Genomic DNA, 16053 nt, shown 5'->3' with positions numbered 1-16053 from the left:
CTACGGTTAATGCTTATTTTGAAGACCTCGACGGTTCCTACAACAGACGCGGCATTGAAGATATAGAGCACCGCTGGGAAAAGTGTAAAGGACTACAAGGAAGCTATATAGAGAAATAAATATAATTTATTCCAATTTTTTTTGTTTTTTCTTGGTTAGGTCGGCTACTTTTGGGACTGCCCTCGTATAGTCTACAGCTAGCCTTCCACCCGCGGCTGCGCCCGCGCAGTCAAAGAAAAACCAGCATAGTTCCCGTTCCCGTGGGATTTCCGGGATAAAACCTATCCTACGTCCCGGGGTAAAAAGTAGCCTATGTCGTTTCTCGGGTATTAAAATATCTCTATACCAAATTTCATGCAAATTGGTTCAGTAGTTAAGGCGTGATTGAGTAACAGACAGACAGACAGAGTTACTTTCGCATTTATAATATTAGTATGGATATTACTCGTGGATAATGTAGCTTTCGAATGGTGAAAGAATTTTTAAAATCAGTCCAGTAGTTTATGAGCCTATTCATTACAATCAAACCAACAAAAAAAGTTTTCCTCTTTATAATATTAGTGTAGATAGAATCGCATATTTCATTCACTAAGGCAAACGATTAACTCATAACTTGGTGTATTAATAATACTCATCCCCATAAAGAAATCACAAAATATATAATCGCAGATTAAAGTGCACAATAAACAATAATCGTGCGTGACGAAATAAATCTGTAATGTCATTTTAACGTGTGGGAATATGAGTTCACATGTCGGCGAAGACGACAATATTATCCAAAGAAATTGCCTTAGCAATTTATACACATCTGCAAATTATTAATGTTTATTACATTATCATCGTGTATGCTATTTTCGTCAATACTTATTCTATACTAGCTTCCGCCCGCGACTCCGTCCGCGCGGATGTCGGTCTTCGCGTGGATGGTTTATTTCTTCATTTTGAGTAACTCTGACAATGACATCTTATAAATATCTATTGAACCCAAATACGGCTAGGCCTATAATAATACGCAACGTGTGTTCGCGGTTCTACAGAACAACGTCTATGGATAAAACAGAAAAATTAAGATTATTTTTTTTCTACGTATTTTTCCAGGATAAAAAGTATCCTATTTTACGCCCAGGATAATAAGGTATAATTATACCAAGTTTCATCGAAATCGAACCGTTAGTTTTCACGTGATGCCTTCACATACAGACAGACAGACAGACAGACAGACAGACAGACAAAAAATTTTTTAATCACATATTTGGGTTTGGTATCGATCCAGTAACACCCCCTGGTATTTATTTTTTCAATATTTTCTATGTACAGAATTGACCCTTCTACAGATTTATTATATGTATAGATTTAGAAGAAACACTTTTCCAGTTAGTTGGGTTGTTTTACTATTTATTTTATAAAAGTGTAACTGTATAATGTGTAAATAATTCATGTATTTTTAGGATAAACAATAATTTAAAGGTATTCTATTACCTCACCCTAAAGTTAATTGCGACTGAATAATAAATTATATCTTGTAAATAACCATCGGCCACGGGCCATCGTCTCTATAATGGGAAATATAAGTAGCTTCATATAGGTAACGGTAAATATTACATCAGTTTGTATAAAGCTTTCCATGTCTTACATTAAACTAATAGGTACCTACAATAAACTGGCATCGCAATGGAATCGCACGTTAATCCCTGCTCATTCAGTAACGATACCTCATTAAAGTTACGCAATGTCTAACTCCATCCCAACAATATCAACATTTAATTATTCATTTAAATTTAAACGTAAATATCCTATCCATTCCTCAATCAGTAGTTAATTAATTGATTTGAACCAAGATTTGAACTGTATCAAAAAATATTTATAACCTTACAGCCTTAATATTAGTTTTCATTGGTTAAAAGGAGGTTTGATATGAATGAATCCCCGAAATAGTGCCTACAATTGATTGTTCATTTACCCAAAAAGCTATCATTGACGAAATTTTATTCCAACAAGAAACATATCCCCTTCCTAGCTATAACGCGAAATCTTTTCAATTATTGAGCAGGGTAGCTCACTTGCGATTGATTCTCTATAGGCTGCTGATTACGATTTTAACAATTCAACTGCGGCCAGTACACACACGATAAATAAATAAAACATGGCAATTGAAATCCAATTACAAACTTATCGTTGATCTGAAGTAGTGTTTAATTTTCGCGGTGGACGCAATAAAATCGTCTTTGCATTGTACGCTTCAGTGTGGTAGGAGCTGATTTATGTAGTGAGCATTGATATCACTTTATCGAGCATCAGGCCGTAAGCACAATGTCCAATAAACTAAGAGATGCTATCGTGGGCTGTAAATGAATCAGTGAGCGCTTGCTTTGCGAAACTTGAACTGAGATGAGTCCACTTCAATTTATTAAGTGTTTTACGTATTTCCCATTTGTTTACTCTTTGGTTTACTCTGGATGCAGTTTACGAATAAAATTCCTAAAAGCTATAGTATTTTACTTTCTCTCGGTTTGAGTATTCCAATCGTGACCGTTATTTTGTTTTATCTAGAATAAGCTATCCAAGTGTCACGATTTTGCACAGGCTCGACCTCTTTTGTCTGTACATAATAATATTGAATAAAATCACGATAGACATGTTTATTTATGTAATACTCTTGTTTTTCCACTTTGTTTTGAATGCTGACTTCGTCCTTGTGTTTTTTATGTTATAAATTTATATCTCCAGTATATACTCCTTTAAAATTATTGAGAATATTACAGGAAATATATAGGTAGGTACTTAACCCACTCCATTATGGAAATAAAAACATACCTAAGTAGATTTCACCCTTGAAACGAATTAATATCGAAATTATAATATGTTACTTTTAAATATATAAAATTGTGACTTCAACGTTAAATATCTCGCAATAAAATTCTGGAATATATCATGGAAATACGCTCCTGAATACAGCAAGTTTTATTAGATAAATCATAAAACACGGCCGCCTCTATAAAAGTGTAATACCAGAGCGGTTACATATCTACAAGAAAATGTGACATAAATATAACTTAAATTGTTATAAAAATTATAAAGCACACAGGTTTGCGCACCTTTGATACACTCGATGAATATTCAGTCTAACAACACCTTGAACATAATTATAATTTAAAATAATAGATATATTATTTAGACTTAGTATTTTAGAAATACCTAAGAAACTAATGTAAGTAGGTAAGTACTGAATTCCAAATGCATTTTTACCGATCACAATATTATCACGTTTATCAACGTTTTTTTATTTAAGTATAATAAACCACAAAAAAATGAATAAGGGAGCATTTTTAAATAAGCCCTTATTAACAGATAACATAAATCATACTTCAACTCAATTTTGTAGCCATATTTCATAAAATTTCTGCGTAATATTTCATCTGTGTTGGAACGATTAATCAAATCAACTAGAAATTCTCAGCGTTGACGCTATTATCTTTTAAAATAAAAGAAAATATGCTCATAAATTATTGACTCACGAGCATTAGTAAACAAAACGAGATCACTTAATCACTTTATACAATAATATATCATACTCTGCCCTGTTTTGCATCAGATATTCATCGGGTCTGCGTTGAAATAATATGAATTACCTACCTACTATCGCAATGGCACATGCTAAGTCATGGATAAAATTATATCTCGAAAAATAATTAATTTAATTCAAGATTTTGTTTTATTCATTTTAAAAAGAAGTCAGTTTTATTGCATTGTTATTGTATTCATTGCAGGGTTTATGACAAGAATTATTATCATATGCTATCGAGATAATATTTTCATATTATATTTCATTACGGTCAAACACTTTAAAATTAGTGTTTTAACTTCTTCTGAGCTTTAGTTGAAAATCTTTTCAATTTATTAAAAAAATATTAACATCAACATTAACTAGTGCCTTATGCAGACATCGTATTTCCTGCATAATAAGATTAATAAATAGAACAGTACCTACCTTCATAGTAAATACCATACTGGATGAAGCTATACGCTTAAAGCTAATTTTGTTTTCTGGAAATTAATGAACCAACGCTCATTTAATGCGCATTTAACATAGAAGTGCAACGTGTTTTGCATTCTCATAACAATTTATTATCCTGTGTTCAAAATAACTGGAGACACAACATTTCAGCAATATAGGTAGGTACCAGCTGACTAGTAAGTCACCGGATGTATATTGAATAAAGTAGTAATAAATAACCCTTTATTTTATCCCAGATTGGATCTCGACGCCAACTCACTCATAATAATTCGGTGTTTGAGCGTAATTTGCTACCTAATGAACACATTCATTATATAGTTATTAAACCTTACACATACACATTCTGATTAAATATAGATTGATATTTAATTATTTACAAAAACAATAAAATAAGAGTTTCACGGAATAAATAACTTTAATGTAGAGTCATTCTTTGTCGTTTGGAGACTGAGTGCAAGCTTGGTTTATGCTTTTTAAATTCACCGCGTCACTGTGAGACCTCCCAAAGCTCATTCCATCAATAGTAACTTTAATAAATAATTTATAATATATAATATTTGCTTTCTATGCGAACGTGATTAGATTTTTTACTAAATCAATTAAATGAGTTTGTTGCCTAAAGAAGCAGTAAGTATTACAAATTCTACCTAGGTATAATAGAAGGTAATATCTGCTATCATCACTACATAGTATAAAACAGTCGCTTTCTCTGTCCCTATGTCCCTGTATGTCCCTATGTATCCTTAAATCTTGAAAACTACGCAACGGATTTCGATGCGGTTTTTTTAATAGATAGAGGAATTCAACAGGAAGGTTTTAGAATATAATTTATTAGGTCTTGGCCAAAGCGGGCGAAGCCGCGGGCGCAAAGCTAGTAAGTAAATATAACGATATATCGGCACCAAAGTAGTTGACGGTCAAAATACTAATTGTGTATAAAAATAGAACATTTTCTGAAAAGTCCTCAATTTATACATATAAAATAATTTAATATTCAGCAAATGCAATAGCCTATTGAAATTTATCGTATCCTGCGAATCTACCGCCTCCAAGACTCGAAGCGGTCGACGACCTAGGAACAGCGTTAGGAAACCTAGGTTTCTGCCTTGTATAGTGTAAAGCAGGATAGAGCGACGAACCCGGATGCATTTTTGATTTATAGGATAGATAATAAGGGTCATTATAGGAATAGTAATGAATGGCGGAAATTATTAATCAATATATTATGTACGTACCCTACATAATTTTATGGATATTCTATGAAAATAGATGGATGGATACTCAGACCATTTCTATTAATTTAATATAAGTACCTATATTTTAGAGATGACTTCCATATATATATATAACCGAGGGATATAAAATTAATTCGCGGTTTGAATATTTAATAGAGGAAAAGGATATGTTTTTAATAAAAAATAAAACTCTTTTTAATAAAAATTAGCACGTTCAAACAAACAAACTCATCAGCTTCATATTTTTCTATGGCCGATGAATGTTCTGCAAATATATGCCAGCTTATTTATGGAAGCTGTTATGATTTTATAATTGAAGTACATATTAACTATCAGGAATCCCGTGTATAATAATATAATACAGTGGACAAATATTTAATTGGATCACAACTACCTACAATCCATTTCCCGTCGAGAACATCCACCGTTTAGCGTTCAAGCTCGATCTCAATTATTTGCAATACGAAATTGATTATTAAAATTGAATGAGCTTTATGTCAACAATGCTTGACTATGTATAATGTACCTAACTACTTATATGTTTTTCAGCATATTATGTGTTCACTAAAAACATTTATAATCTGTAACTACGTGTTTTTATCAAGTTTTTATGATAAAAGTAACGTATGATATAAATTTTATCATTATAGGTACCTAACATGAATTAGTTAATGCATGATACCTACCTAAAAATAGTTAATCGTTTTATGCAATAGTCACATTAACATAGCAATATATCGTTTTATGCAATAGTCACATATTTATTTCAGGTTACAAACACAGCAATAAAATATTATACAAAGTTGCTTTACCAAACAAAAGGTTTATTTTCGTAAATATCGTAATGAAAGTGATATATATATATAACAAGTAGATAAAGGTAATTGTAACGTAACTTTACAACTTAAATACAAGGGTATTAACATGTACAATTTATAACCATTACATAGGTATTTAAAAATGAATAGATGCAGTGGTGCCATCTTACGGGAGTAAGGATAACTAAAACTGCTGATGAACAGCTGTTGATTGTGCTTAGGTACACCAATCATTTACAAATAACATTTAGTTTTTAATGAAGAATACATATAAGATAGATATTAATATAATAATATCTAAGAAACAAGAAAACAAATAGGATTCATTAACCTCTTACCTCACCAACTAAGAGTCGATTCTAAAAAGTATGAAACCATAACGGGTCATAATGGTTGCAAATTTAATGCAAATCTTTACAATTGTATTTTGCAAAACGTTATAGGATTTGTGGTGAACCGCAAGCTAGCTTACCGTTATTGGACCAGAATCGGACTTAAATAAGATATCGCATAAATCGCGACCTCATCAAAATTGCAATTACTTTTTATTGCACCACTTGATACATTGTTTGTGAAATTAGCATACCTATATCTGTGCCAATTATATTTTTTGTCCCATGATTAATATACATGACAATATTACATAATATGTAGATTATTTCCTTGATTTATTCTGCGAAAGCTTAAAACCATAAAAAAGTCAAAGTTCGAAATAAATGCAACTTTAGCTGTGATCTTTTATTGTATTCATTCTTCTTTTTTCTAATAAGTATAGGTATAATATGTATTTTCATTGGCAAATGTGGCTGAATTTGTTTCTATATTCAAAGAACTTTTATTGGAAATTTAGATGCTATGTGTATCGTTTTTTACCTTTTATTTACCAAAAGAAATATTGTATTGTTTGAAGATATATGAAAAAAATAAAATTTAATAAAAATGAATTTAAGTACTTTACCTTATTCTGATCTGATACGTAAACTTGCATGCGTAAATTAACTATTAGCATGTTTCGAAACACATGCTAGTTAGTTTACGATTTCCAATTGGAACATAATATACTTAGGATTGTAAATAATTTCTCTTATCAAAAAATAATCTACAATAATATTTTGAACAATGCTTGTGTGGTCCCATGGTGTAATGGTTAGCACTCTGGACTCTGAATCCAGCGATCCGAGTTCAAATCTCGGTGGGACCTACTTTTTAAACCAATTTTCCAAATCAAGTTAGTTAAGTCACAACTCACAGTAGCCTAGTGTAATCCAAAGTTTGGTTTCTGAGAATTCTGATTGCGTTATTATTTCAATAGGAAAATGTTTCATAGCTAATATAGTTTAAGGTGGGGGGAAAATCCACTTTTAGTAAGCTAGGTACAGCTTATTGATAAAATAATATAATATTTCGACCTTTAACAGACGGAATGACGTCTTTACCCACCTCATCAACTTGGTACTATTTCGTCTGTAGGTATTGTGTTTATATTGTAGTTGCCTAGGCAATCATTCTGACAAACAAAATGTGTCGTATGTTATCAAAAAGTGTTTGTGGACCTCAGTCAGGTGGTCAGATTGTGATTATCAGATTATTCTGCACAGGATAGACAACAAATATGCACCTTCAGAAGCTGAAAATTTTGATGATTGGACCCTCGGAAGTATGTATATGTAATTAAGTTGCGCCTATTTATACTATCTATAATATCTAGTTGATAAATCAATTATTGGTAGTTTTATTCTCAATATTCAGCAATAAGCATATTTTCAGTTATATTTGTATTCAGTAAAGTGCAATTTGTTGTTAAGTATGTATGTAGGTGAGTCCTAATCAAGCCTTCGTTTTAGAGTGGAAAATCAACAATTGCAAACTTTATATCGGAATCAGTAAATATTGAAGAATGTGAAACACGACCGACGCAGGGTGTAAGAATTGTGGAATTCGAAGTACCTAATCTAAATATAAATGGCAAGCAAATTAAAGTCGACATCGAACTGTGGGATTGTAGCGGTGATCACAAGTTTGTTTCATAGAATTATTATGACTAGGTACCTAGTTAGGTATCGTTTATTCTAATAAGTCGATTGCCTAATTCAACTTGGATCAATGATAATTTACTGATCTGTTCAGCGAAAATATAAGTATTCATCAGAAATGCGATATAACTTAAATATTGGTCCATGTTAAAATGTAACGATGTTTTTATAACTTTTTAAATAAGTAAATCTTTTTTATCTGCAGGCAAGTATATCTACCTACATGTAATAATCGTTTTTATATGTATACCTTGTTTACGCTATCTCGAAATAATCGGACAAACAAAAGTAAGATAAAAATGTGTCGCTTTATCACCCTGGTAGTGCGTGTTATTTAATACGTCACCGGATATATTTTTTATTTTTCTAAAACAGATTTGAGTCCTGCTGGCCCGCCCTCCGCCTTGGAGTTAAAGGTGTAATACTCGTCGGTTCATCAAACACAGCAAATATAGCTTCAAGAGAACTAGAGCTTCTATACAACTATTTTGTTTCACAGCCTAAATTATCTATGAAACAATGTGTAGTATTTTATAACTGCTTCGATGATCAAGACGATATTGATGTTTTAAGCCTATGTATGTAAAATGTATTCTTTAATTTGATTTGTCAATTGACTGTGTTTTCTAACCTTGAATGTAATTTATTTTAGCTCCTACATTTTCAAGAGTATCTCAAGTGGCAACAAATGTGAAAACAAGAAGTGATCGTCTAAAAATTGATTTCACCAATTTTGTTCTATCTGTTGTGCAGTCCGTTAATAAAATTGAAGATTACTGATAGGTGTGGTTTTTTTAAACTTATGTAAACCTTAAACTTCTTGATCTTGTTTACTCACCTCAGGATCAATGCATATAGCATACATACTGAAAAACATCCACTCATTTATTTTGTAGCATTCGAATATTTTACTATCATTTTATAATCCATACCTGTAATATAATCATTCGTGTCAGGTGCATAAGTAATACATTAAAAATAAATATAAATATATTTATTTAAAGTCCAATGGGCTTTCAGTTACACAGCTTTAATTCACAAAACTAAATATGATTCTTACTCTTATAAAAATGATTTTAGACTATGGTCTTCTAGACTATAACATACAATTTGCGTTTATTGCTTTCGTTTACATATTAAGACAGATTTAGGTACATTGTCGATATCAATAACTTCGCATACCTAGCATCACCGCTCGTTTATGTTAAAATGTGTTAATCATGTAATATCCCATAACCTAAATCAAATAGAAATATAAATACAGACATACAAAAACAAACTCAATCATAAACCCGCACTCAGTCTTTAAACATTTGGCTCGTAAAATGAGTACTTTTAAATGAACCTATTGTGTAACACCTCACACTAATACATTTTGCTTGTCTCTGATTATGCTTTCATACTCGTATCTCTTATATAACAAAATATTATTTACATTTCGGCTTGTACATAAAATATAAATTCTTAATCATATAATATAGTAATAAGAACATTGTATAAATTATAAAAAGACTGCCTATAGGAGTCTGGAGTCCCTATTAATTAATTATGTATCACCTTGATCACATTTTGTAACATGTGGAAGGAAAGCTACTAAAACTATCTCATGAGTCTAATTTATTTACATATTATTATACTTTGATATAAAACGTATATTATTTATTTCTTCCAATTACCACGATCATTGAAGTTTTTCCTGTCTCTTTGTCCTCGGTTAGAGCCACCACGATTCCACCTGTCATTGCCGCGACCGCGATGCCCGCCCCTATTTGGAAATCTCGGGAAATTTTGTTCTTCCATAAAGTTGAATTCATTCCCTGGACCGTTGTATCCCATGTTGCCGAAATTATTTGGAGGACCAAATTTATTACTATTAAAGCCATGTGGAATATTTGGAGCTATTCCTAGTAAGCCCGGTGTTGGGCCGTTGCGTGGATCTGCCATTGATTGATTGAAGCCATGTAAATGACCGACGTTCATATTATTCATGCCACCGCCCATATTCATGGAAGCGACATTGATCATATTCATGTTCGGTTCCATTCCTCCTGGTGGACCATTCATGTTATTGCCGAATGGATTCGAATTTTGATTGAAATTAAGCGGTGTTTTTAACAAAGCTTCCTTGGGTTTTGGTAAATAAGAAAATTCACCACTTTCAGATAAAGAAACACCTAAATTCGTAAATATACTACAAAGTACGGAATTACTTTGAATTGCATTATGATCAAACTTTTTTCCAGGCGTCTTATCTTGATGGTATTGCTTTATCATTTGAGTCACCGGGGCCAAGTGTTGGTTAACAAATATTTTTTGAGTTGTACTTAATTCTTTGTACCAGTTAGAATTTTGTAATATCGATTGTATCTCTAACGCGTTTGGTTTTTGTTCAATAACACTGCTGTCTGTGGGTTCTTTAGGTTTCCTTCGAGGATCAACACGTGGTCCAGAACTTGCAGCTGTAGTAGTCTTGGCAGAAGATTTTTCACTATCACTATTTGATTCATCTACTGAAAGACGGAATACTTTTCTTAACCTAGGATCTACGAGAGCTTGCGATTTTGCAGTACTATTTTTAATATCAGTATAATCTGGTCTAGGTATATCTATAGGCACTAATTTATATGGAATAGGAGGATGGCTATTAATTGAACCATTTATTTCTGATGCAGGCGTGTAATTAGGCAACGGCTTAAATGGTAGACCGAGGCGTAAGTCTATATCTCCACTTGCGCTCTGCCTTAAATCAGTATCACCAAAGGTAGGTTTGAAGTCAGGCTGCCGAAGGTCTACATCTGTCCTTCGACGGCCATCCGTAGGTTCTCCATCAACACATTCATATATAGAAATTCGATTGGGTTTTTTCTTTGTTGTTTTTGGTGTCTCAACAATTTTTTCTGGTGATTTACGAGATCTAGGATCACGTGAAATCGTAGGACTTGAATAAACATTCTCGTTGTTACTTGGGGTATTTTCTTGCAAATTGTTCTTCATTGTGTTTAATAATTTAGTTACTTCTTCACTTATATCTATTTTAGATAAATCCCCTAGTTTACTCAATACAGTCGAAGGTTCTATTACATGAGGTGCCGGAGCTGGGGCTGGAGGAGACATGAAACCTTTTTGTGGAGACGCACACGGAGATTTTTTTTTTGAACCTTTTTCTTCGTCGCTGGAATACCACTTTTCATCAATTAATAAATTATTTTCTTCGTCGTCGTCGGTTGTGGAACGACGATTTCGTTTTGCAGGACTCTTGAAAAAGGGATCTGGCGGGAGAAAGCGGATGTCTGTATCACCTTCTGATTGAACTGGCTGTCGCTCCGTGTTTTGAATCCTTGAATCACCATCAGTGAAAGGAAGCACTCTATGGTCTACATCCTTTATTTCATTGGAAGAAACAGGTTTATCAGTATCAAATGTGTCATTCGATATATCTATATTTTCTTTATCTTTTGAAGCAAACTTTAATGCATCTTTTGTATATTGATCGATATCAATCATATCCTTGGAAGGCTGTATTTCTTGTTTCATTGTATTATTTTTAAAAGATTCATCACTCGCTGTCGCCGCCATAGAGGGTTGAAAACGCATATCGACATCTTGGCCAGGAAAATCCGTTGGCAAAGTCATATTATTTGAGACTGGGGCTGTGGGTGGAACACGTAAATCTAAATCTTTAGCACCTGCATTATTTCCTGTAAATTGTGACTGTTGTTCCATATTATTGATTAAACCTAATTTTTGTATACTCATGGTGTTTAATTGGATTTCCGTTATTTGTTTTAAAGATATACCAATGCTATTTAACTGTAATACTGTTAATTGTCCTAACTGATCCAAATTTTCTATACCCAATTTTGTTAGATCTGAAATCTGTCGTGGTGTTAAAACCCCTGTTAAGTTTTTTATACTTAATACAGTCGACATATTTGTGTTACTATTCGGTGATAAACTAGCAATTGCGCATTGATTACTATTATTGTCGTTTTGCCACCTCGACTGCCGAATTTTCGGTGAAATTTTTTGTCGGTCGTTGTAGTTGTTGGATAACATATCAGAATTATTTTGTGGATTAGGTATATTTAACTCGAACAGAGAAGGTATGTTTTTCTCCTGAATTTCAGAATCCTCCGGGTATTGTTGTTTTAACCTTAATTGAGTTGTTTGTATCATTTTCATAGCATCTTCACGGTTTAACCTAGGAAAATCTCCTAAAATCTCTTTAGGAGCTGATTCGATATGTTTTAGTAGTATATTTTTTAAACCATCATTTAAGGGTTTCCCGTGTGCAAATTTACAGTCATCTTTATATATACACGGAAGACCAGTGTGATAATATTTACAAGGAAAATCAGCATGCATGTACAAACATTTATCCCTCTTTGCACAACAATCCATTAAGTAAAATTTACATAATTCCATCTTGCGAGGTGGTTGTGCATCATGTGAATAGATACAATCATCACCTTTATGACATTTTCCTTGCATATAGTATAAACATACACCTTCCGAGTCTTGCATGTTATGATTTCCTCTTCGCCGTTCATTTTTATTTTTATTTCTATCTCTCTGCGGCGGCCTGTGCCTTTGAGAACGCTGTTGATGACCCCTTGAATCTTGACTACTATCGGAGGCATAAGAATCCCGATCGTCTTCTGGAAATACAATATCTTGCGATTGTTTGTTCACCGGAGAGGCGCCACGCACGCACATCATCTCATTTTCATCCATTTCTTCAGAATATTCTTGTTTCTTTCGTTTTTTGCTAGGCCCATCCTTACCTTCGTATTTCTTTCTTTTCTTATGTTTTCGACGTTCTTCAACCTCGTCTTCATGAGCATCGCTATCGTCATTTTTATTCATAGCTTTCCTAATAGCCTTTTCTATGTTTCCAGCAAAATCATCTTCTAACGGATTTGTATACTTACGCGATTTCTTACTTTTATCTTTATATTTTTGTTCACTTTTACTTGACTTAGACTTTTTCCTTTTACCTGATTTTGAATAATAATAATTTTGAGTTTCGTTTTCGTCTTGAGGGTTTTCTTCTTCTTTGTCAGCCACCTCCTCGTTCTTCTCTGCTGGCGCGGATTCCGTTGTTTCACCATCACTCTCGATTTCCCCATCTTCCAAGTCGATATTTGATGCTGGCTCCGCCATTTTCCACGTATCACTGAAATTCGAGAAAAAAATATTAAAACATGTCTAGTCCTACTACTATTATAAAGGCGAAAGTTTGTAAGTATGGATGTATGGATGTTTGTTACTCTTTCACGTAAAAACTACTGAACCGATTACAATGAAATTTAGCACACATATAGAGGGTAACTTGGATTAACACATAGGATAGGTTTTATCCCGGAAATCCCACGGGAACGGGAACTATACGGGTTTTTCTTTGAAAACGCGGGCGAAGTCGCGGGCGGAAAACTAGTATACAATATTGCAAAAAAAAACGTGAAACTATATATTTTTTTTACATATATATTATTTTTGTTTATACATATATATTTTTTTTTGTTTTAAATATATTAATGCAATATTTTACTTCAATAACCTTAAAAGATATACTTATTTAACGTTTATATTTATTAATGAATCCTGTTAGTAAGAATTAATAAGAGTTGGTATTAAAATCAGTCATTTAAATGTTTATAACAACTTAATTCTGTAGGTTCGAAGTTTAATACTGTATATAACAATTTACTACTTAAATTTTTAGGTCAAACTTCGCGTAATGACGAATGTAAGGTAAGGGGTGATAGGGGTGGCTACGATACGTACGTGCATAAAGATATTAAAAAAATATATAATCATTATAACATTGTCGTAAACCCATAAATTTTAGGGTCATCCAATATATAATACATCTTAACATAAAGACAAATGTACTGTAACATTTTCTCTTTTGGCCACCAACGCAACTTAACAAAAATTAATAGATATTAGGTACCCATGTTAAAAAATCACTGCCTACAACTTTGGGCCGGACATTCTATTATTTTTAAAGTTATCGAACCTTTTTAAGAAGATCCATGAAAAAAAGGAACTTTTATCACGCGAGATAGCATTTTATAGATAAGTAGGTACGTAGTAGGTATTACGTACAAAAATAATAAATCTATTAAAGAGGAATAAGATATCGTAAAATCCTAAGAAAAAAAAATGTTGAGTAACATTGAAATTTTTTCTATCGAAATATATTTTCTATGAATTTAGTTAAATAAATGGATGTCTCAGTACAATGTTGATAGGTACTGTAGACGCCATGACACTAGTATAACCCGACCAAATTGTGTAGCCTTTGTACCGTGTGCGTTGTAAACTACGCACGATTTTAATTAAAAAATTGAAACCAACTCAGTTTTCATAATGGAATCTATTCTATATTAATATACTAGAACCGGGACATGTTAAAAATTGATAACCTTATAATGCACAACAAATAGACTGCTTTCGTTGACCTTACGCACACTGATGGAAATAGCTCACACATACAGATACATAAGTTGCAGCGTATATAGAAGACTGACGTTATCTTTCATGAATAGTATGTAATTATAATTATAAGTGTATGAAAATATACCATAAATAACTTTGAATATTACTACGTCCTTATTTTCAAGCGGAACTACTTCCGAATTCTCATTTTATACTATACCTAATAATCGACGAATCAATTGTCATTGGGAATTATCTCCAAAAAAATGTCACTTAATTGTTATAAAATTAATTGAACGTGTATGGCAGAATACAGTAGACTAATTGTTCTTGGCCACAACTTTCAAGTAAGTTATTATAATCGAGTAGATATGCAAGCAATGAGTGGCCGTTCACATTTCACAATGTCTGGGTAGGTATGCGCTACGCTCTCGCCACGAATGAATGACGTCAGCCTTCTAGAACGGCAAGATATCTTTGTCCTTCCTTTAACGAGGTCACGAATAGAGCAACGGTGAACGCTCACACACGTATTAATAAACACAAGGAAATGGCGTATAGTGACTCACACAGTCACACTAACACAAATATAACCCTGGTAATTTAAGGAGGCAGCACTATATTATGCTATTGTGATGATTGATAAAATTTATGACAGTGAAATTGAGAAAAATAACATTTAGTACATAAGTTATTAACCTTCACCACAAGCCAATTTATACCAACAATTTAGTTAAGTAGGTATTTCGAAATATAGTAAAACTAAAACTAGCAGCATGCATGTTTCAAAAATTACATGTCCATTACTAAGTGGTAAATGGAGGTTCGCCATTTTGTTTTACGTATGTTCAACAAAAATGTTTATTTTAACAATAAAGTTATGATATGAAATTCAAATGTGTAGCATTAATTTATCACATTTGAAACATTGAATTAAATTTAACCAATTAATTTAAGCACTATGTATAATTTTAGGGGACACGCATTTGTAGTTATGACCTAACAAGTAAATATTATAATTAAGTGTTACCAATCTTACATTAATGAACAATTCACTATGTGCGACTACTATACGCCATGTAAAAAAGATATTCTTTCATAGCATTGCTGCATAAAGACGAAACAAATCGACAACGCAATAATGATTTCAATTTCAGGTTCGAGCGTCGACTGCGGTGAAACAAAGGCTGAATCAGTAGATATTTAGTTCTATTTTTGAACACAAACCAGTTGGTGGCGTTAGTGCTGAGACAGTGCTACCAACATAATATTCAGGAAATAATTTTGGTTTGATAAATAATAAAGAATATTCCTATGCACCTAGAAACAAAAATTCATACATACAAGTCGCTATTTAAAATTGGTGGATTTTTTTCTAACATTATTTGAGTTAGTTAGGGAATATCTAACATTAATTATTTTATAAATTACATTCTTGACTCATGAACATTGACTATAAACCATGATTGTTTCAAAGACAATAATAAAAAAAAACATATTATTATATT

General features: G+C 32.5%; 2 protein-coding genes and 1 non-coding gene across 5 annotated transcripts; 2 read left to right on the top strand and 1 right to left on the bottom strand.

Moving 5' to 3' along the window:
• The first annotated feature begins 7197 nt into the window (after positions 1–7197).
• Trnaq-cug lies at positions 7198–7269 on the top strand. The gene has a single exon. It is a non-coding gene; the product is annotated as a tRNA-Gln (tRNA).
• A 214-nt stretch (positions 7270–7483) lies between these two features.
• LOC123696326 (intraflagellar transport protein 22 homolog) lies at positions 7484–8881 on the top strand. Its single transcript, XM_045642436.1, has 4 exons — positions 7484–7725; positions 7913–8085; positions 8477–8679; positions 8754–8881. The coding sequence occupies exons 1-4, from the start codon at positions 7681–7683 to the stop codon at positions 8879–8881; spliced, it is 549 nt and encodes a 182-aa protein (XP_045498392.1). The 5' UTR covers positions 7484–7680.
• Positions 8882–9080: 199 nt separating this feature from the next.
• LOC123696118 (protein suppressor of sable) lies at positions 9081–15715 on the bottom strand. 3 transcript variants are annotated; one of them, XM_045642142.1, is made up of 2 exons: positions 15585–15715; positions 9081–13277 (listed from the first exon to the last, which is right to left on the bottom strand). In XM_045642142.1, exon 2 carries the CDS (start codon positions 13262–13264, stop codon positions 9761–9763), a length of 3504 nt encoding a protein of 1167 aa, XP_045498098.1. In that variant the 5' UTR covers positions 13265–13277; positions 15585–15715; the 3' UTR covers positions 9081–9760. The 3 variants fall into 3 exon arrangements, with proteins under 3 accessions (XP_045498098.1, XP_045498097.1, XP_045498096.1); XM_045642141.1 differs by lacking the exon at positions 15585–15715 and adding an exon at positions 14766–15367; XM_045642140.1 differs by lacking the exon at positions 15585–15715 and adding an exon at positions 14533–14642.
• Positions 15716–16053: the final 338 nt, after the last annotated feature.

This window comes from Colias croceus, chromosome 12 (genome assembly GCF_905220415.1).
Source record: "Colias croceus chromosome 12, ilColCroc2.1".
Classification (NCBI taxonomy): domain Eukaryota; kingdom Metazoa; phylum Arthropoda; class Insecta; order Lepidoptera; family Pieridae; genus Colias; species Colias croceus.
The sequence above is the reverse complement of the archived record's forward strand: the minus strand, read 5'-3'. Positions and strand labels throughout refer to the sequence as shown.